At 43.5% G+C, this 23,230-nt stretch overlaps 1 protein-coding gene across 1 annotated transcript in view; it reads left to right on the forward strand.

The window, feature by feature from the left end:
• ADCY3 (adenylate cyclase 3) overlaps window positions 1–23,230 on the forward strand; it is a 118,795-nt gene that overhangs the window by 55,829 nt on the left and 39,736 nt on the right. The window contains exons 4-6 of the mRNA XM_060250182.1: window positions 15,704–15,834; window positions 17,247–17,358; window positions 20,181–20,308. Coding sequence (XP_060106165.1) covers window positions 15,704–15,834; window positions 17,247–17,358; window positions 20,181–20,308 — 371 coding nt within the window. The remainder of the gene's footprint in view (window positions 1–15,703; window positions 15,835–17,246; window positions 17,359–20,180; window positions 20,309–23,230) is intronic.

Raw genomic sequence — 23,230 nt, forward strand, 5'->3', positions numbered from 1 at the left:
AGGCAAAACTCCAGTCAAGAATTGAGGACCTCAGTTGCCCCACAGACCCTTCTCCAGAAGCACTCTGGGAACACCTAAAAACTACCGTCCTGCAGATCTCTGAAGAAGTCCTCGGGTTCTCCACAAGGAAGAACAAGGACTGGTTTGATGAGAACAATCAAGAGATCCAAGAATTACTGGCAAAAAAGAGATCTGCCTACCAAGCACATCTTGCTCAGCCCTCCTGTCCTGGGAAAAAAGCAACCTTTCGCGCTGCATGTAGCAACCTCCAGCACAAGCTTCGAGACATTCAGAACGAGTGGTGGACCAAGCTTGCAGAGAGAACCCAGCTGTGTGCAGACACTGGTGATTTAAGAGGGTTCTACGAAGCCCTGAAGGCAGTATATGGTCCATCATATCAGGCTCAGAGTCCCTTGCATAGTGCAGACGGCCAAGTGCTCCTCACAGACAAGGCATCCATACTGAACCGGTGGTCGGAGTATTTTCAGGTTCTCTTCAGTGCCAACCGCGTAGTTCAAGATTCAGCAATCCACCTCACCCCACTTCAACCGGTGAAAACAGAGTTGGATGAGATCCCCACCCTAGAAGAGACTGTTAAAGCCATCAAGCAACTGAAAAGTGGCAAGGCAGCAGGAGTTGATGGAATTCCACCAGAGATCTGGAAGCATGGGGGCACAGTACTACATAGCTCGCTTCACAAAGTACTTGTCACCTGCTGGGAACAAGGCAAATTACCACAGGACTTTCGCGATGCAATCATCATCACCCTATACAAGAACAAAGGGGAAAAGTCAGACTGCTCCAACTACCGGGGGATAACCCTGCTCTCCATCGCAGGCAAAATCCTTGCCAGAATACTCCTGAACAGACTGGTGCCCACCATTGCAGAAGAACTCCTCCCAGAGAGCCAGTGCGGCTTCAGAGCTAACAGGAGCACCACCGACATGGTATTCGTTCTCAGGCAGCTCCAAGAGAAATGCAGGGAACAGAATAAGGGTCTGTATGTGACTTTTGTCGACCTTACCAAAGCTTTCGATACCGTTAGCAGGAAAGGCCTGTGGCAAATCTTGGAACGTTTAGGATGTCCCCCAAGGTTCCTCAGCATGATCATCCAGCTACACGAAGACCAGCGAGGCCAAGTCAGACACTGCAACGACCTCTCGGAGCCCTTCCCAATAGGCACAGGTGTAAAGCAAGGCTGCGTTCTTGCTCCAACTCTCTTTACGATCTTCTTTAGCATGATGCTTCAAAGAGCCGCAGTAGATCTAGATGAGGACGATGGTGTCTACATCCGCTATCGCACCGATGGCAGCCTGTTCAACCTGAGGCGACTAAAGGCACACTCCAAGACAATGGAAAAACTCATCCGAGAGCTACTGTTTGCTGATGATGCTGCACTCGTCTCCCACTCGGTATCAGCTCTGCAGCATATGACGTCCTGCTTTGCAGAGGCTGCCAAGCTATTCGGCCTAGAAGTTAGTCTGAAGAAGACAGAAGTTCTCCACCAGCCTGCACCCCAGGAAGATTATCACCCTCCCTGCATCACTGTGGGTGAATCAGTTCTGAAGACAGTCCAGCAGTTCAGCTACCTGGGGTGCATCATCTCCTCAGATGCCAAGATCGACAAGGAGATTGATAACAGGCTGGCAAAGGCAAACCGTGCATTTGGCCGACTGCACAAAAGAGTGTGGAGCAACAAGCATCTGAAAAAAGGCACAAAGATCAATGTTTACAAAGCGGTTGTGATGACAACCCTCATCTATGGCTCTGAATCGTGGGTTTTATACCGTCATCACCTGCGACTCCTTGAGCGCTTTCATCAGCGCTGCCTTCGCATCATCCTCAACATCCACTGGAGTGACTTTGTGACCAACACTGAAGTCCTCAAGCGGGCAGAGGTTACCAGCATCGAGGCACTGCTGTTGAAGACGCAGCTGCGCTGGGCAGGGCATATTTCTAGGATGGAAAACCACCGCCTTCCCAAGATTGCCCTGTATGGCGAACTCTCCACCGGCCATCGAAATAGAGGGGCACCAAAGAAGAGGTACAAGGACTCCTTGAAGAAATCCCTTAGCACCTGTCACATCAACCATCACCAGTGGTCTGACCTAGCCTCAGATCGCAAAGCATGGAGGCACACCATCCACCAGGCTGTCTCTTCCTTTGAGAACGCACGCATAGCTGGTCTTGAGGACAAAAGGAGATTGAGGAAGAATCGCACTGCTACAGCACCAACCCCAAATCAGACTTTTCCCTGCAGCCACTGTGGCCGGACCTGCCTGTCCCGCATTGGTCTTGTCAGCCACCAGCGAGCCTGCTGCAAACGTGGACTATTGCACCCTTCTTAAATCTTCGTTCGCGAAGCCAAGCCGAGAGAGAGAGTCTACCTCCCTATAGCAGCGCCCGCCTCAAGTCCTCACTGGATCTCTATATTTTTGTCTCTTCGGGGTATTTTACTTGTTCTGTTGATGGGACCACAGCAGCTTTGTTTATTCTTCCCACAAAATATATAGGCTCACGAGAACTTTAACTTAAACCACAGATTTATTGTAACAAAAAGTCTTAAACTGGGGATATGGGAGATATTTACATAGGCTAGTACGTTTGTTCTGTTGTTTCAGGCTTTACAATCACTTTTACTTTCTTGAGTCTTTCACAGTTACACGGTTCACAGTTTCCCTTCAACTCACTCTCCACCTCTAGCCAAGGTCTGGCCTCTTGGGATTGATGTGTCTAGTCACACCCCTCGACTGGAGTCTCTCCTCTCAGCCCTTCTTGGTGTCTCAGACCCACATCCACTCCCTCAACCTCCTCACTAGATCTTCAGAGTGGTTCCTAGGTGTTTGTGACCGTTCCGGTCTTAACTGACTCATACACACACAGCCCTCTTGGCTGGTTTTGTCCAGCTGGCAGTCTCTGGAAGACTTCCCCGTCTCCGTCTCCAGCTTCTTCACAGGATCAGCTGCCCTCTCAGCCCTTCTGGCCGGCACTAACTGACCCTCTCAGTCTCTGTCAGGTCCCCACTGACAGACTTCTCTGACAGGCCTCCACTCTGTCAGACATCAACTGACTGAACTCCTGCCTCAGCAGTTTCTCTCACTCAACTACTTTTTTTCCCTCCCTGAGAGCTCTGAGCACTTTGCCCCCACCCTCAGGTCACCTGACGCAGCCCAGTGCATCTTCAGTTTATGGTTAACCCATTGCTTTCTGTCACACTCCCCCACCCCGCAATGCCTTATCCTCTGTAGATGCTTGGTAGCAATATCCATTTAGCAGTCCAGTTCTAGGCTTTGGAAGCTAAGCAATGCTGCAACTTGCTACCGCTGGATTGCTACCTGACAGCTTCAAGCACCCACTTCCTAACTCAGAAGAATAAAAGAGTAGGTTCTTACTCTCCCCCTTGGGCATGTGGCTATCTGCTGGATGTTCATGAGTGCCTGTGGCAGTTCATGGATTCTGAAATCTAAAGTCTTTAAAATATGTGGTTTTTCCCAATGGAGCACTTTTTAAAAGTCTAGTCTGTTAAATATAATGTTTCTGGCACCTCCAACCTCTAGGGTTTTGTTCTTTGGGTGGAAAATCCAAACAATGCCCTCCTCCCATTAGTTCACAATCCTCTGGAAGCTACTTTTGCTCCGTTTTCCTTGCAGTGAACCAAAGTTGTTCAAGAACAGGTTCTTGCATGAGTTCAGTTCATTCAGAAAATCTTTAAAGTCAGATCCAAGTTTGTGTGGGCTTTCATGTTGGTCACAGCTAATTCAGGAAGGGTATTCTTGCACAGAATTTTGTAGGGGCAATTTAGCCAGGTTGCAGCTGTGCTTATTATTCATTTACTTGGCATGGTTTTGGAATATGTGGTTGGTGTGGCGTGGGAGGTGATATCTGGTGCTGGAAAGCCATAATGTTTGAAACAGGCTGTAAGGTGACTGTGAATGCTCTTGGCAGGCTACCAAATGAGGCTGGAACTCTGTCGGGAGATGAAACTGGTAATGTTTGCTGTTGATATTGCTGCTGTCGCTTATATTCTTTTGGGAATTGCTCTGGGAAGATGCAGTGGGGATAATTTGATGCTTTGGTTTTAATGAGGTGATTTGACAATCCAGAGACTTTCAGGAAATGAAGGACAAAATGTTAAATGCAGGCCAACTCCTCTGTTTAAGAGAGAACAGTCAACTGGTGCTTGATGCTCAAATGTAGCCAAGTAGTGGATTCTGTGAAATTAATTGGATCAGTGGCTGGAGCCAGTATTATTAAGAGTTGAATGTGATTTGAGATTTTGTACGGTGTATGCATGTTTCTTCTATCACACTGTCACCTCTAATCAAACAGGCTTTCCAGATTTATTCTTGACTTTGCACTCTTGAGACAAGTGGGGCCTGGAGTTTTCCTAGAATTATATCTGATCTCCAGACTACACAGATCAATTCCTCTGGATGAAGTGGCAAGGACTGTACAGAATCACATGCCCATAGAGTTCGCTCTTCTCTTTAAATTTCACTTTCTATAGGTTCCACTCCTAAATCTCCAAGAATTTTCCAGGAGTTCTGAGAGGAACTAGGGTATGAGAAGCATCTGAGATCAGCAAGAGTAACAGTGGACAAAAACTTGAGCTGAATGTTACCAAACATCCATGAGAACTATCTTTCGAATCTGCAGGGTGGTGGTGGTAGAAAACACATTTTACTTCAGTACCACCTAGGGTTGCCATGACACAAGTGGGGATGGGGGCGTAGAGTAGGGTTGACAGATCCAGGGAGATTTAAGGATGGAGCTGGGGAGGACAGGGACCTTGGTGGGGTACAATGGCATAGAGTTCACCATTTAAGACACCCATTTTATCCAAGGGAACTGATCTACAGTCTGGAGATGAGCTGTAATCTCTGGGGATCTCTAGTTCCCACCTGGAGGCTGCCATCCCTAGTACCACTTCATCATCCAGTGATGGGTTTTTTAAAAAAAATTGTGAATGTTCACCTGGAAGTCATGGCAACCTCAGGTGACTGACCCTACTGGGGGCCTGGAGGATATTCAGAGGTGGCTGAATAAAAACAGCAAGAACTCAATCACTGCATATCTGCAATTAAATTTTCTGCAATTAGAATAAATATTTTTATCAATAGAAGACCATGCAGGTTTCTCTTCCCTGGAAATATCTCCAATTCACAGATGTATGCAGGGTTATTTCACCACTCGTGCAACCCTAATGACTGCTTGGACTACTTGGGCCAGTCACACACTTATCCTAACCTACCTAAGCATGGTTTAATCACTCATAGGAGAGAAAAGCAAGGCATAAATATCTAAACAAATAAATACTTTGTTCAACTGTTTTATCTCCCAGTGTGTCCCCCCCCCCCCCCAATACATACAAAGTGCTAGTTCTGCCTTTAAAGCTTAGATCCATTTAGGTCCAAAATGCTTGATGTACCCCTTCGTCTGTATATACTCAGTTGCATTGTGTCACCCCATATGCTCTCTTCCCATGCTGTCCCAACTGGGCCTAAGGCAAACTCCATGGATTTTGTCTTCTCCCACACTGCTGCCCTCTGTGCCAGTTTGGCACTCCAAGCAGTCATTTGGGTTGTGCGGGTGATGAAATGGCCCTGCATACAGCTGTGAATCAGAGGTATTTCCAGGGAAGAGAAGCCTACGTCAACTTCTGTTGCTAGTAATAGGTTAAAATATGTGGAAAATCAGATTTCAGATATGCATTGATTGGGTTCCTGCTGTTTTTTTTTCATCCCAGATAATGTACTTTTATTGAAAGTTGGTTTCAGTGTTTCATGCTCAGTGGGTGGGATGATACTGTCAAAACATTTTATCAGCTGCAGTTATGGGTGATTCTGTATTATATTTAGACCATTGCTTCTTTATTGTTAAAAATAATTTTGTGCAGGCTTAGCTAACCTGGAATGTATTTTGGACCATTTTCACGCATGCAAAGAGCTACATGGGTGGCAGCTTAAATTAGCAGTAGATGGGTATCAAAGTAATGGAAGCTGTAAAAGGTAAGAAGGACTCCTTTAAGCGGTGGAAAACCAGTCCAAGTGAGATTAGTAAAAGGGAACACAGGCTGTGGCAAATCAAATGCAAGACTGTGATCAGGCAGGCAAAAAGGGACTATGAGGAGCATATTGCAAAAAACATAAAGACCAACAATAAAACTTTCTTCAAATATGTTAGAAGTAGGAAACCAGCCAGGGAGGCAGTGGGGCCCTTGGATGACCATGGGGTAAAAGGATTACTGAAGGAGGATAGGGAAATGGCTGAGAAGCTAAATGAATTTTTTGCCTCCGTCTTCACTGTGGAAGACGAGAACTTTTTGCCCGCCCCAGAACCACTAATTTTGGAAGGGGTGTTGAAAGACCTGAGTCAGATTGAGGTGACAAATGAGGAGGTCCTACAACTGATAGACAAATTAAAAACTAATAAGTCACCGGGTCCGGATGGCATACATCCGAGAGTTCTGAAAGAACTCAAAGTTGAACTTGTGGATCTTCTAACAAAAATCTGTACTCTTTCATTGAAATCTGCCTCTGTTCCTGAGGACTGGAAGGTAGCAAATGTCACCCCCATCTTTAAAAAAGGTTCCAGAGGAGATCCGGGAAATTACAGGCCAGTCAGTCTGACTTCAATACCGGGAAAGTTGGTAGAAACCATTATCAAGGACAGAATGAGTAGGCACATTGAGGAAGACTCAGCATGGGTTCTGCAAGGGAAGATCTTGCCTCACTAACTTGTTGCATTTCTTTGAGGGGGTGAACAAACATGTGGACAAAGGAGACCCAATAGATGTTGTTTACCTTGACTTCCAGAAAGCTTTTGATAAAGTTCCTCATCAAAGGCTCCTTAGAAAGCTTGAGAATCATGGAGTAAAAGGACAGGTCCTCTTGTGGATCAAAAACTGGCTGAGTAATAGGAAGCAGAGAGTGAGTATAAATGGGCAGTCTTCGCAGTGGAGGACGGTAAGCAGTGGGGTGCCGCAGGGCTCGGTACTGGGTCCCATGCTCTTTAACTTGTTCTTAAATGATTTAGAGTTGGGAGCGAGCAGTGAAGTGGCCAAGTTTGCGGATGACACTAAATTGTTCAGGGTGGTGAGAACCAGAGAGGATTGTGAGGAACTCCAAAGGGATCTGTTGAGGCTGGGTGAGTGGGCGTCAACGTGGCAGATGCGGTTCAATGTGGCCAAGTGCAAAGTAATGCACATTGGGGCTAAGAATCCCAGCTACAAATACAAGTTGATGGAGTGTGAACTGGCAGAGACTGACCAAGAGAGAGATCTTGGGGTCATGATAGATAACTCACTGAAAGTGTCAAGACAGTGTGCGTTTGCAATAAAAAAGGCCAACGCCATGCTGGGAATTATTAGGAAGGGAATTGAAAACAAATCAGCCAGTATCATAATGCCCCTGTATAAATCGATGGTGCGGTCTCATTTGGAGTACTGTGTGCAGTTCTGGTCGCCGCACCTCAAAAAGGATATTATAGCATTAGAGAAGGTGCAGAGAAGGGCAACTAGAATGATTAAAGGGCTGGAGCACTTTCCCTATGAAGAAAGGTTGAAACGCTTGGGACTCTTTAGCTTGGAGAAACGTCGACTGCAGGGTGACATGATAGAGGTTTACAAGATAATGCATGGAATGGAGAAAGTAGAGAAAGAAGTACTTTTCTCCCTTTCTCACAATACAAGAACTCGTGGGCATTCGATGAAATTGCTGAGCAGACAGGTTAAAACGGATAAAAGGAAGTACTTCTTCACCCAAAGGGTGATTAACATGTGGAATTCACTGCCACAGGAGGTGGTGGCGGCCACAAGTATAGCCACCTTCAAGAGGGGTTTAGATAAAAATATAGAGCACAGGTCCATCAGTGGCTATTAGCCACAGTGTATGTGTGTATATAACATTTTTTGCCACTGTGTGACACAGAGGGTTGGACTTGATGGGCCGTTGGCCTGATCCAACATGGCTTCTCTTATGTTCTTGTATAGTTTGTATTAGCTTACTGAGCAGTTTGAATAGATGTATGGTATAAAAGAAGGAATTTTGAAGGGTGCAACTTGTCACACATTGGTATGACACGTGTGGTATGCCGCATCTACCTAAGTTCTCTCTTCTACATAATATCAAAGCAGTTTTTCCCTTCTGATAACTACGGCACTTTTTCTGGATTGAAATGGGAGGCATGCTTGCACTCCAATGAAGTTTTTTAGAGTGCAATTCTACGGACAAACACAAAGGAAGAGGCTAGAATTCCCTCTGTTTTTTTCCCTTTTGCTGAGAACAGCTAGCACAAACACTATGTCACATATGTCATAATAAAAATGTGTATTTGACATGACCCCATCGTCCTAGATATACTGATGACATGTACATACTACACGAGTTTCAAGGTAAATCCCCATGTCATATCAATCCCTCTTTACAAATACTACCTTCATTAAATACCTTCATTCAATTATTAATATTATTCTGAGGAAGGGAATTGAAAACAAATCAGCCAGTATCATAATGCCCCTGTATAAATCGATGGTGGGGCCTCATTTGGAATACTGTGTACAATTCTGGTCACTGGACCTCAAAAAAGATATAGCATTGGAAAAAGTGCAGAAAAGAGCAATTAGAATATTTAAAGGGTTGGAACACTTTTCCTATGAAGAAGGTTAAAATGCTTGGGGCTTTTTAGCTTGGAGAAACGTCAATTGAGGGGTGACATGATAGAGGTTTACAAGATTATGCATGGGACAGAGAAGGCAGAGAAAGAAGTACTTTTCTCCCTTTCTCACAATACAAGAACTTGTGGGCATTCAATGAAATTGCTGAGCAGTTGGGTTAGAACTGATAAAAGGAAGTACTTCTTCACCCAAAGGGTGATTAACACGTGGAATTCACTGCCACAGGAGATGGGGGCGGCAGCTGCAAGCACAGACAGCTTCACAAGGGGATTGGATAAACATATGGAGCAGAGGTCCATCAGTGGCTGTTAGCCACAGCGTATTGTTGGAAATCTCTATCTGGGGCAGTGATGCTGTGTATTCTTGTTGCTTGGGGGGAGGGGCACAGTGATGTCCTGGCCCCGCTGATGGACCTCCTGATGGCACCTGTTTTTTTTTGCCACTGTGTGACACAGAGTGTTGAACTGGATGGGCCATTGGCCTGATCCAACATGGCTTCTCTTATGTTCTTATGTTCTCTTACCACCTTTAAAACAAGACTTGACAAATTCCAGGCACCAGATTGCTATAGCACCAGCAATTTCATTGTGGCACCTAGGATTTTCAGCAATGACCTTATTGTAGTTCTCAGTGGAAGTATGAAGGGTCACGTTCAATCAGTTTTTCCACGGATGAAAAGGAGAAAAGAATCCCCTTTGGCCACCCAAGTGGCTATGTTTGGGATTGTGGAATGTGTATGGACAAAACAAAAGCAATGTCGAATGGGAAATGTAATAAGGAGAGGTATTGGCTGAGACTGAGCGTTTTGTGTCAGAAAGTTCTGTTGTGTGACATAAAAATAAATATGCATGAAGTTCTTGTCATTGCTTGTTTCTATGTAAAACTAACTTTACACCATTTGTGGTGGATGAATATATTTCTTAGCCAGCTGCCTTCTATATTGGTTCCAATATTCAATTGAATTAAGCTTTTGACAGCAATAATGGAATTAGGAGAAATTGGGGAGAAGTTGGTCTAGGATCAAAATTAGCTTTCGGTTGTGATGATGACAATTGAGGTTATCCGTATATTTGTCGATATACTACAATACGTCAGTCTCAGCTTTAATAAAGTTTTGGGGAAGCAATGATTAGAAAATATGGTCATTTAGACAAAACCCTGAAGTATGAAGAATGAGTCTGGCTCCTAAATGCTTGGGCTGGCTCCTACAACCAAAGAAAATTTGTCAAGGCCTGCTTTAAAGGGTATGCAATTGCAATTTTACTTTTAGAAAACAATTATGCATTATTGTTTTTTTTTTAAATGCCAAGACACCTCCAAACACTTTAATATAATTCAGTGGTTGCAGTCCTATGTCTACTTCATGTGAATATGCCCCATTGAACTGCATGGAATTTATTTTTCAATAAGTATGTTTCAAATTGGGCTGTTTATGGAAGACTAAGACTTACCCTCCTTAAAAAGAAATCACATTCTATGTTTCTGTGTGAGTCGGGGTGAGCCTTTTCATTGGAAGGAGGGCAGACCAGAACAATTTCTCTTGCAACAGAATGCCTCAGTTCTGCTCCGCTACTGCCCAAGGAATGCATCCAGTCACAAGATGCAAGTTGGCAGAAGAATCATACAGTTTGGTAGAGGCTGATTAGAAGGAAGCACGGTTAGTGTAGCTGATAAATCAGAAGACACAGCAGGCAGCCACTGTGTGGGACAGAATTTAATTTGTGTGTGTGTGTGCTAGCATATTAGTGCCACCCCGACAGCACTTTATAGCACTCAGAGAGGTGCTACATGAATCTCAGAGGGGCCTAACATGTGCTTTCTGTCTAAGAAGATTATCACACATTATGTGAGTTAGGAACAAGGACAGGAGCAAAAGCAGCAAGAAAGGAGAAGAGAAAACTTGCCACATTTCATTTTTAAAGCCAAATGCTGAGGTAATCTAGCAGGGGTTGTATGCCACCTGAGAACTCAATAAAACATTAAAACTTTTGATAATATTTCTTTCCATATGTGGTATCCCCTGATACAAATATTTTTGTTGAAGAGCAAATGTTGAGTCCAGTGGCACCTTTAAGACCAACAAGAGTTATTCAAGGTATGAACTTTCTGTGCAAACACACTTCTTCAGATACATAGAAATGGAAGAACTTTTCAGACAGACAGACAGATGCTTCTATATAGGTGAACAGCAAATTAGCATGCAACTTAAAGAAGATGTTTTAACATATGCAATTAGTAACAATCTAAGTTTAAAGGTCACAGTGGCTGAGAACAGACGGGCATTTGGGGGCAGCTGGGAGGCATCCTGAATTGGACCGGCGCAAAAAGAGCAGTTCGGGAGCCTCTACACGCTCACCCGCATGCTGCCCACCTCCAGTCCGTCAGGCAGCTCAGCACCTCCACATGGGAAGGCGACCCTGAAGCCAGATTCCTCTTTGTTTCCTCTAGGGGGGAAGCACTGATGCGCACAAGTGCTCTAGCGCTCTCATTGGGTTCTTAAAAAAACAACAACCCGGAAACAGCTTCAGGCGGCTTGGCAGTTCCACACCGCCAAGCTGCCTCACTTGCGCCCCTCCCCTTCCAGACAGTGGGAAGGCGACTACCAGCTGGCTCAAATATTTGCTACTACTTTCAAAGTGGTTATTTTTCGAGCTGGGTGGAGCGGCTGGAAGGACGGGGTGAGTGCGGGCTGGGGATGCCCGGCAGATGTTTCTATGTGGAGGGATTATTTGGTGTCACTGAGTCAGCCCAAAGTGCCGGTCTGTAATCAGCCAGTATGTTTGGATTTAACTGGGGTGGGGGGAGGGGGGAGCCAGTGGACCAATAAATAAGTCAAAGTAGAAGACTAATGTGTAAAAGTATATTTCTTAATCTTTTGCTGGTACTAGTAAGATTCAGTGCTGGGTAAACCCCCCTGACACAGCCTGAATCAGAATAGGTTCAACTAAAAATAGTAATTTAAAATTGTTTTAAAGCAGGGCTTTTTTTTGAGGAGGAATGCAGTTCTGGCTGGCTTGGCATCAGGCGTAGTGGCCTAATATACAAAAGAGTTCCTGCTGGGCTTTTTCTACAAAAATGCCGTGTTTTAAAGTAATTTGAATTCTGCTCCTGTTCCCAACTGGGACCCTCCCCTATTGTACTTCCAATAATGACCTGAGGGATGTAGGACCAAGATGGGATATAGATTCAGCCCTGGTACCAACCAGTTCTGTGAGCCCATGAGTTTGAGAAGTGAGTTGGTAAAGGTGTCATTCACTTTCCAAACCTTATCATTATAACTGGGTGAGTGGGCTCACAGTATCCATTGGCTGCAGGACGCTATCTGTGGACTCTGGAAACTATGGAGAATGGTAATTCCCCTTCAGATGGCTTCAACAGATGCTTGCTTATTCAGCTCCCCTATGTGCCCCAGGGTGGCTTTGGCCTAAGATTACCAGGTCTTACCTTGCTCTTTGCATGCGTGCTGCAATGATGTCACCCGGAAGTGATATAATCACATGGCTGATGTTGTGCATGATGTTCTAGGTTTTGGGCAAAACTCTATGGTTTTTTAGCTACAAAACCATAGAGTTTGTCCAAAAACCAGAGTGTTACTTCCAGTGTTCCCTCTAAGCTGAGTTAGCGTGAGCTAGCTCACAGATGCTTAGACTCCAGCTCACACATTTTTGTCTTTGCTCAGGAAGGATGACCCCAGAGCACACTAATTTATGTAGTAGCTCACAACTTTAATGCCAGTAGCTCACAACTTTAATGCCAGCAGCACACAAAGTAGAATTTTTGCTCACAAGACTCTGTGGCTAGAGGGAACATTGGTCATTGCATCCCTGGCATGATGATGTCACTTGTAAGTGACATCATCACATCAGAGACATAGCACAATGATGTCCCTGTTGGGGGGTGGGGTTTTCCCTGTTGGCCAGCTTTGGGATGGTGGATTGGAGCTCCACAGACCAGGGAATCCCCTGGCTGCACCTGGGACCTGGCAGCCCTACCTTGGCCAAGTCATAGTCTCTTAGAGCTGCTTGCATCAGACTTTTTTTGGTAATAATTTTTGCTATGGCTATGCCATGATTACACAGGGTTGTTTTTTTTATTTAACAAAAGCATTAATGGCAGATGTGCTTTCCCAAGCACAAATATGCATGTGCAGGGCTTTTTTGATAGAAAAAGCCCAGCAGGAACTCATTTACATCTTAGGCTATACCCTGTGGTGTCACCAATGTTTCACAAAGGGCTTTTTTGTAGAAAAAGGCCAGCAGGAATTCGTTTGCATATTAGACCACACTCCATGATACCTAGCCAGTCGGAACTGCGTTCCTGTGCGTTCCTGCTAAAAAAAAGCCCTGTGCATGTGACAAGAAGTCCTGATTAAGAATTTAAGGAACTGAGAGGAAGCACCTCACTAATGTAGGGTTGTCAGGCAGTGTTTGGTGTAACTGGCAGGAGACTTGTGGGTGGTGGTGAAGAATTTGAGGAACTGACAGGAAGCAGTTTGCCAATGGAGGGTGCCAGGCAGTATCTGGCAACTGGCAGGAGGCTTGTGGTAGCATTGACATTTGCCCACTCATTGGGTTTGCCAGGTATTTTGCCGGTATTGCACCACTGTTTCCTGTAGAAAACAAGTGTGAATAATAGACCTGCATTTCTAAATACAGTAGTGTAGAGCTGCCAAGGTCTTGGAAGAGGAAGGGGATCTCCAACTCAAGGTCCCATTCTCACCAGTTTTTAAAGATGTGTCTACTTATGGGAAGTTCTTACCATAGATTTTTGAGATTCCTAGAGCTACCCAGAAGTGACAATTATTATTATTACTTTATTATTATTACTTTAAATTTCTATCCCGCCCTCTCCGCAAGCAGACTCAGGGCGGCTAACAACATAGGTTAGCTCTAAGAATCACCAGGAACTTTGTCGCAATTGAAAGGAGAATGGGGCGGGGGGAGCATTGGCAAGAAAAGTTAAAAAGAAAAATAAGACCTACTTACAGGAAGTTCTTATTATAGAATTCCTGGTGATTCCTAGAAGTACCCAGAAGTGACAAAAAGTAGGAATCTCCAGGAATTCTATTTCTTACCACAAAGTTTCCAGCTATTCCTACAGCTATCCGTTGCCACTTCTGGGTAGCTTTAGGAATTGCCAGGACCTCAGTGGTAAGAACCTCCTGTAAGTAGATGAGACTTTATGGCAATGGGACCTGGGGGAGAGGTCTCCTGCCCCCACTGTCAGGTTGGCAGCTCTTCACTAATTTGTTTGGGAATGAAGGTCTATTATTTACATTTGCTTTCTGCAGGAAATACTAGTAAAAACTTCCCGCGTAAAATGTGAAGCACCTTTTGACTACGTTTCCTTGTAGTGCTGTTGTGTGGATAAAACAAGACAATCTTGTATGTGCCGCCCTAATCTCATTCAAGGAACAGCGATGGGTACAAATGTGATCAAGCAAATCAATTCCAAACAGAGCAGCTTTGCAGGACAATTACATTATGACGTTGTAAAGTTGGAATTCATTAACAAATGTAATTGCATTGCTCAGGGATTGTATAAGGTCATGTGGGGTTCATTAGAAACAGTACATTACATCTCCGTGTCTGAGTTGGGAAGTAAAATGTGAAGAGGGAGACTAGATTCTAGCTCTTAATACTTTAGCTCTTGAAATGCTTCACTGAGAGGCTGTGGACAGTGAAAAAGACAAGGAAGAAGGCAGCAAGGAGAGTGGAGGAATACTCAGAATGAGTCCCATAGGACATGGACTAAGGCTCATTTAAAAGTATATTCTGTGGCAGTAATGGCAGCGAAAAAATATTTTTCTGCCACCATTGCATTTGCACAATGTAGGCCAGATTTGCCGGCCTGAGTGGTCAGAGGCTTGTTATGCTCTTGCAGGAGGAGGGACCCTGCTTTGACCATTTTGCTCAACACTTTGGAGATAAAATCTCTTGTAGCCATACCAACTGGGACTCTACACTAGCAGTGACAGAATCAGATGGTACCAGGGTACTATCTAATCTGATTGTTAGAGATAACTTTTCAGTTTATTCAATTTGAGGATGTGGACAGGGTCCTTGGAGGTTTGAGGCCTATCGCCTGCTTACATGACCTTTGCCCTTCTTGGTTATTTAGACCTGCTACGACGGGCTTGCCTGACTGAGTTTGAGAGGTAGTTAATGCCTCCTTGAGAAAGGGGGTTGTTGCCTGAGCCTAGAAACAGGCTGTGGTCCAAAACCAACCCTGGAGTTTCTTTAAGTAATGGGTAGTCTCAAATGTTCCATTCTTGAGCAAGGTGATTGAGTGGGTGGGGGCTGGAAAACTTCAAACATTCCTGGATGACTTTGGATCCTTTCCAATGGTATGAGATCTGGCCATGGGACTGAAGAATCCTTGTGCTGGGAGATGGACAGAGGGAGAACAACTCTGTTGATTCTCTTGGACCCCTAGTCTTGGTCCATCTTCATTGGCTCCCAGTCTGTCTCCAGGCTACTCGGAGGGCAGCAACTCTTCAGGGGTGTTCCCCAACCAATGTTATATGAGAATGTTTAACAAGAGATGGCAGAAATTGAACCTGCGACCTTGGGGAGGGCATGTATATTATTGAGTATCCATCCATATATCCATTCATCCACCCATCCATCCCTAATCAGACATTGTCATATATGCTGTCAAAGGATGGAGGGAATGGGTTGGATTCTACAGTTATATGAGAGGAAGGAGCTTGCAGTGTGTGGGATCCTGCCTCACCTTCTCCTTCTCATAGCATCCCACTGTAACCCCTACTAACATGCTAGTTCTACCCACCCAAGGAACAGCCATGCCTAGCAGAGCCCTTCTGTGTTGTGGAAGGCAGAGAAAAGTGCTTCCACTGCAAGTGCCTTCTGTTTGCACAGCTGTGGTGTCCAATGCAGTAATTCTAGTGATGGTGTAAGAAGTATGTATTTTCAAGGTGATCTGAAATGGAATGCCTTTAGCCTTGTGCCGGTAACTATTCCTTTGTCCTTTTAAGATTGTTTCTGAATTTTTCTTTTTCTGCTCCAGGAAGGATTGATGCTTTCAATTTTGCCCAAGCATGTAGCTGATGAAATGTTGAAAGACATGAAGAAGGATCCAAGCCAAAAAGAGATGCAACAGTTTAACACCATGTATATGTACCGCCATGAGAATGTCAGGTACCATGCTTCTTATGTAAGGGAGTTTTATACATGCGCTGGCACTACTGTGCTTTGGCAGATTTTGCTTTATGATGAGGTGGGTTATGAACAAGTGGCAGAGATCAGCAAACCGTGGAGGAGTGTTATTAGAAGGGCTGTGGGGAGATCATCTGATTTTCATGCAGAAGGTTATAGTCTCATTCCTCATCAGCTCCCTTTAGAAGAAGAAGATGATATTGGATTTATATCCTGCCCTATACTCTGAATCTCATAGTGGTCACAATCTCCTTTACCTCTCCCCCCCCCCCTCACAACAGACACCCTGTGTAGGTGGGGCTGAGAGAGCTCTTACAGCAGCTGCCCTTTCAAGGACAGCTCTTTAAGAGCTATGGCTGACCCAAGGCCATTCCAGCAAGGCCATTCCATCCAGAAGGACTGGTTGTAGATTATGTGTATAACCTCTTCCTGAGACCTTGAAGAGCTGCTGCTGGTCAAAGTAGACATTACTGAACTTGATAGATCAAGGGTCTGACTGAGTAAAAGGCAGCTTCATGTTCCACAAAATTTACAGAAGGGGAACTGTGGCTAAAAGGTACTTACTGGTTCAAAGTTACCAAATGAGCTTACATAGCAGATATGGGCCTTGAATCTATGATTCTGAACTTTCTGTCTTATTTATTTATTTAGAAAAGGTACACGCCTCCTCTCCAGAGACCTGCTTGATGTAGCTTAAAGCTAATAACTATTAAAACACATCCACTAAAAAACCATAGCCATTAACCGACAAAGTCTTGGATGTCTTGTCGTTGCTTTGGTTTACGGATGCTGAGAGGATTACGCAAACAGTGCATTTGCATTTTAAAATTTTGTGTAATACACTCTCCTTCTGCTAGTCATGGGAAAATTTGCAGTGCGTTGACATACTGCTGACCTTCTCTTGTTTGGACTTCTGAACCTTTTGGTCAGCCATTGTGAGTCTTTATCTGGCACTGCTCACATTCCCAGCCTTTTCAGTGGAATCAAAAGGGCTAGATACTCACTGTGAAAGAAGCGATCTTCAGAATTATGTTTTTACATTAGATAGCATATACTTTTTGCTAATAGCGTGGTCAGAAGGATCGGGTTTATTTCACTGTGATGCAGAGATCTAAGTGTTAGTTTAGGAATGGGAGACCTGGATTTAAATCCACATTCATTTGTCAAGTTCACAGGAAGAACTTGAGCCAGTGAGTCTCTTTCAGCCCCAGCCAAAGTCTTAGGTTGTAGTGAAAGGTGGGGAGGTGGGGGAGAGAACTGTGCACACCATGAACTCCTTAGTAGAACAGTGGGATAAAAATGTGTTAGATGGAAAGAAAGTATAACAATTTCTCTGCTGCATTTAGTTGGTTGCTTATTTTCTTTGCTTCTTATGACTTTCTCCCCCCTCCCAGTATCCTCTTTGCCGACATTGTTGGTTTCACACAGCTGTCATCCTCGTGTAGTGCCCAGGAACTGGTGAAGCTTCTGAATGAGCTCTTTGCTCGCTTTGATAAACTAGCCCAGGTAAGTGTGTTGGTTGACTAATTGCCTTGAAGTTCCTTGATAAGTTGCCATGTAAAATATTGCTAGGGCTCCATGTCCCCAATATTAAAAATTAATAGAAGTGGTTTAAAATGCATATTTTTATGACCCATGCTAGATATGAATCAACTCTGGCAAATACTGGAGCAAGAATTCTCCCTGCTACCCTCTTGTATACCTCTCATAGTTCTACAGAGGATCATTTAAATCCTGTTCAAATTTACGTGATAATCCTTTTATACTAGCAACAGTATCTTCCTGGGATGCATTTTAAAAATTACTGAGTCCTGAAATGTTATTGTTAACTTCCTTTGTATTTAATCAAGGCCTTGTTCTGTTGGGAAATAAACACAGTTGGATTATACATGGGTTAGAAAGATTCATGGACGTAATTCAGAGAGGAAAGTGCTTGCCTTGAGACTCTGGATGATTAATGAGAGCATTTTCTGGTTCCAAGACTTTCAGCTAAAAGACTTCCGGTGCAATCCTAAACAGAGTTATGTCCTCCTAAATCCACTGAAGCCAACGGGTTTAGATGGGTGCAACTCTACTTTGGATAGCACTGTTAATGTCAACCAGTATTTAAAAAAATTAGCTCTAAAATATATATTGATTAGATTTGGAACTGTCAAGACCATGTTCATGTTTACTAGAATCAGAGGACTTGATAGGATATACATTAGATTAAATTGACAGAATAGCTAATAAATGTATTGCAGAAAGATGTTTGTCCAAGATTTCACAAAAGATTCACAAGCATCTGACTGCATTAATCTTACATTAAAAATCACAATAAAATTACATATTGCTAGTACATCACTCCTCATGGATTTAATAATATTTAACCTATTGCTGCTGATATAGTGGATTTGTCCTAAAAGATGAGGGCTTTTTTTTTTGTGGTGGGGAGGTGGTTAATCTTGTCAAATTGGCAACAAAAATACCCTTCAGGATTTTGCTTAATGTGGCATTTTTACAGCAATTAAAATCTACCAAATGGTATACTATTTCTCTCAGTTAGGGAATAGTTAGATAAAATTTGGGAAACTGCCAAACATGTCAAAATAAATGGAGAAAAAAGAAGACAAACTTTTGCATTAGGTTGGTTGTTCTTATAAATTATGACCACACGTTCGTTTTCAGTGTATAGGTGTTTCACAGTATCTTTATGTGGTAGATCCTTGTTGAATTTACTTTTTGAAGTTGTTTTGTTAGTGTATTACACAGCTTCCATACTATATGCAGAAATGTTTCTTATAGAGTAAGAAAGCATAAACATTAAATAGTACATTATATTATTTAACACATTTGTTTTCTTCCTTTGTGCTCAGTTAGGGCCCTCAAGGGGGATAGCATTAAAATGGTCATTATAGCCATGGTTAGAAAGGCCCTAATCAAATGTATGTTTAGATACTTATTTGCTTCATTTATACCTTGCCCCACCTTGGGAAACATGAACAGGTAAAAAATTGGCATTAAAATGTTTAAATAAAATAAATACCTTGTCTTTCACCCCAGTGGGAACCTAAAGTGGCTTACATTGTTCTCCTCTCCTCCATTTTATGCTTACAGCAGCCCTGTGAGGTAGGTTAGGCGAAGAGTATGTAATTGTCTCAAGGTCACCCAGCAAGATTCCATGGTAGAATGAGGATTCAAACCAGGGTCTCTTAGATCCACGATCCCCAACCTTTTTGGTATGGTGTCTCGCAAGTCCAAATGTACTTGGTATGGTGACCAATCCAAGACTGGCCAAAGGTTTTTTGCTGCCCTAGGGAGACTATGACCTTGGCACCCATCTAGTCCTGTATTCAATATTCTGCAGTCACTAACCAATTTTCTTTTTGAGAAACCAACAACCTTCGCACAAAGAGTTCAACTATTCCCACTATGAACTCCAAGCAAGTGGCATTCCATCATATACAACCTTTCATATGAAGGTTACATATGAAGGCTTTTGACCATCCTTTCCTTCTCCATTACTGTCTTTCTAATTCCTCCCCCCCCCCTTTAAGATTCTAAGAAACTCACTCTAGTAACCATCAGGACACATTTCACTATATACAATAAATGAACTGACTGACACATTTCACTTGATCAACATACATACACAGTGAAAAATAACAGCTAATGTATTGCATGGAAGGGTCAGATATTGGTTTCCAAAATAGAAAAGAGAGGTATGGAAAGGGCAGGGGCAGCCATTAGAGAGGGTTGTCCCACAACCAACTTTCAGATCCACAAGTAGGGAAACACTGTCCTAGATCCAAGGCCATCACTGTAACCACTACACCACACTGTTACAATATCTCTAACTTGCTCCAGACATGGTCCAAGAGTTCCATACTTGGAACAATTCCCAGTCATGCAGGGCCAAATTTGAATCAGGAACAGGACGTGGGGAGAAGACTTAATAGTTCCCCCTGGATCATTTTCCCGCCCTGAACCAGCCCTGAGCAGCCACTGTTTGCCCTTTTGGGTGAACTTTTGAATGATGGGCTACATATACATTTCCTCAGAGTGCCACATACCAGATCCCCAGGATTGTTTCAGGATAAGAAAATGGACTGGAAGGAGAAAGGATTAAACTCTCCCTCTCTGGGCACTATTTTTCCAATCCAAATCTGTCCCTTGTGTGCTTGGGAGTTGGAACTAGGGCAGACACATGGAGGAAGCAAGGAGCTGTAATGTGTGATTAGGCCCTAATTTTGCAGTGAATTCAAAGGTACATCACAGATCATTGTGTAATGACTTGGCATCCCTAAATGGTGAACTTTGCATTTTTTGAAAACTCCACTCTTGTTCAGAGGTACCATCAGCTGCGTATCAAGATTCTGGGAGACTGCTATTACTGCATCTGTGGGCTGCCGGACTACCGTGAGGACCATGCTGTCTGCTCCATCCTCATGGGCCTTGCCATGGTGGAGGCTATTTCGTAAGCATTCTCTCCATCTCAGTTGTGTATCCCTGATTCTTTGTGTTTTGCTTAATTTTTATTGTCTATCTATGACTTTTTTACCATAAAGAAAAATCCTCCCCCCCCCCAACATATTTTTTGTGAAATGAGCTGTTGAATGCATTGAAGTAGAGCCATGCAGAAGGTGTAGAATAGTATACTATAGCCCAGGGGTGGCCAAACTTGGTTAATGTAAGAGCTACGTAGAATAAATGTCATATGTTTGAGAGCCGCAATATATGAATGTCAGATGTTTGAGAGCAGGCAGGCAGGCAGGAAAATAGATGGGGAGGGAGAGGTGGAAAGAAAGCAACTTTAACTTTAAATGCTTTTTCTAATACTCTGGCTGGCTTGGCTTGGAGAAGTGATTTAAAGAGAGAAATGTCTTCTCCAAGCCAGCCAACAGGGTGGTGGGGGCTTCAAGAGCCACACAATGCATGTGGAAGAGCCACATGTGGCTTCTGAGCTGCAGTTTGGCCACCTCCGGTATAGCCCAATTTCATCAGATCTTAGAAACTAAACAGGATGGGTATTTATTTATAAATAAATAAATAAATAAATATTTGGATGGGAGACCACCAAGGAAGACACTTCAGGGGAAGGCAGTGGCAAATCACCTCTACTTAATCATTTGCTTTGAAAACCCTGTGGGGTTGCCATAAGTTGGCTGCAATTTGATTGCTCTTTATATGCACAGAGCCATGCACCTCAAGATTTGACTGTTTAATCCATTGCACCCAAATGTCTTAGAAGCAAGAAAACTCCTGTAGGATTCCTGTGCTTCAGAGACTTTCGGGCAGTCCTCATGTCCTTTTTCTACTCTGCCCAGAACAAGCACAGAACATTTTACGTACACGTAGTGATTGACTCTTCTTCTAAGGGTTAATTGTTTAAAATTCTTTCCTTAAAGTATGACTGGTTTTGAAGTGCCTGCTGTGGTGGGTGGTGATGTCTTGCTAATGGAGAATCCTGTATCTCTCCTGGTATCCTATCTACCCACAGAGTTAAAACCAAACAATATGTCTTCAGCTTAATTAGCCCCCCCCAGTTTTCTGGAACAAGAATCAATGTTGAACTGAAGTCTCAGGGATGGAAAATTTTGTCCCTGAAATGAGCTGTTTATGGAAAATTACTAAGGGGATAGCAATAAATGCCTAGATTGCCAGCTGCATTATAGTAACAAGGAGCTATAGTTCTAATTACAGAGGTGCAAACAGAGATAGGAAAGCTGGTCCCTGGATTTCTGTCTTGAAGAAATTGCCACAGTTTTCTTTGACCTCAAGAAAGGAGCATCCCTTCCCATCTGCCATCCCCAAATCTATAGACTGATGTTGGAATAAATGCAGCCAATCAGGCAACTTTGCATGCATTAATTATTTTGTTAATTAGTGAGCTCATTAGAAAGTTTTGTAATTTACGTCCTGGTGTTTCCCTGCTTAGGACAGCTAGCAGCATGGGAATTCACAAGACAAAAATTGTATTCCTGCCTTATCCATGGGGCTGCATTAAGCCAATGATAGATTGTTGTGGAAGTGAGGCCTGGGAGCCAGGCAAGATCTAAATTAAGGTTATTCCACAGTGTGTGGCATGCAAAACAGGTATGGAAAACAGGCATATAGAGAGATTAAGACATCTTGCTTGGCAGATAAATCTGAAAATGGATTGTCATGATGGGTGTGATCAGATGAGCAGTCTGGTCCACCATAGCCACCCATCCCCTCCAGATTAAATGGGTGTGATCACACACGCATATCTGGTTCCCATGTCCCACTCACCCTTACCTGATTCCCATGTGGAGTAAATAGCCCCTGGGAAATTCCGATGGCTTCCCTGGCGAAGTGCTTCTGTGGTGGGTTTCTGGCCACCTGATTGACCCAGTGTGCCATGGAAACACATGAGTGGTGTGATCATTCCATTCAGTTTCCAACACGTCCTTCTCCTCCCCCCACTTTGACATCTGCTACGGTGTCACCATAGAACATGGCTATAACTCCCTAATTGTTAAAAAGAGAGAAAGAAAAGAATGCAACATTTTTTCCACTCTTGCTTGAAATTTGGGGCAGAAGTATATTTCACAAAGAAGCCAGCTCTTTAGTTAAGTTCTAAGCCAAGGCCCAGTTTAGATGAAGTGCTGGAGTACAGGAGTTCTCTTGACATATCCAAAACAGTCTTTGATCTGGGAAAGGAGCATTTGCAGTGGTTACCTAGAATCACAAAGCAATAACAGAGGTCTCTGTCATCCCCCTTTCACACTTTATTAGTCCCCAAATTGGGGATAGAAATTTTCCAAGAACAAAACTATGCTTGCAGGACACAAATTGTATTTGCAAGTATGATGGAAAGTGCTAGCTGCATGTTTATTCATATATTACTGGAGCAGTATGGGTGCCACTTCCTCAAAATTATGCAGACCAATCAGGCCACATTATAGGGTAACCATACAGGTAGTTTAATGCCCTGATACCACAGAGTCATGCTATGAAAATTCCAACTTTATCTCTTGTCCCACAAGATACTGTTATTCAAGCATTACCCAAGCACTTGGAATCTAGACACAGAGAAGTAACAACTGTACTTTTCCAGTAATATGTGACTTGTCCGATAGACCAGTCCTAGTTGCATACTCCAGCTTGCAGGATTCTGTCAACTCTCAGAAAGAGTTTTTCCCCAGACCTATTGCATAAGTTACATATTCCTCAGTCCATTTTTGAAGCACGAAAAAGTAATATGCATCTTTCTATAATAACTGCAGTGGTCTTTTAAAAGCTGTGTCACATGCTTTAGGTCACAATGCAGGTCCACCAAATGTTCATGTTTATACATAACAAATAAGTTTTTTCTGTGAGTGGATGGGGCAGATTGTTTCTCAAGAGGTAGAATAAGCATTGTTAGAGCCAGTAT

Source organism: Heteronotia binoei, chromosome 1 (genome assembly GCF_032191835.1).
Source record: "Heteronotia binoei isolate CCM8104 ecotype False Entrance Well chromosome 1, APGP_CSIRO_Hbin_v1, whole genome shotgun sequence".
Lineage (NCBI taxonomy): Eukaryota > Metazoa > Chordata > Lepidosauria > Squamata > Gekkonidae > Heteronotia > Heteronotia binoei.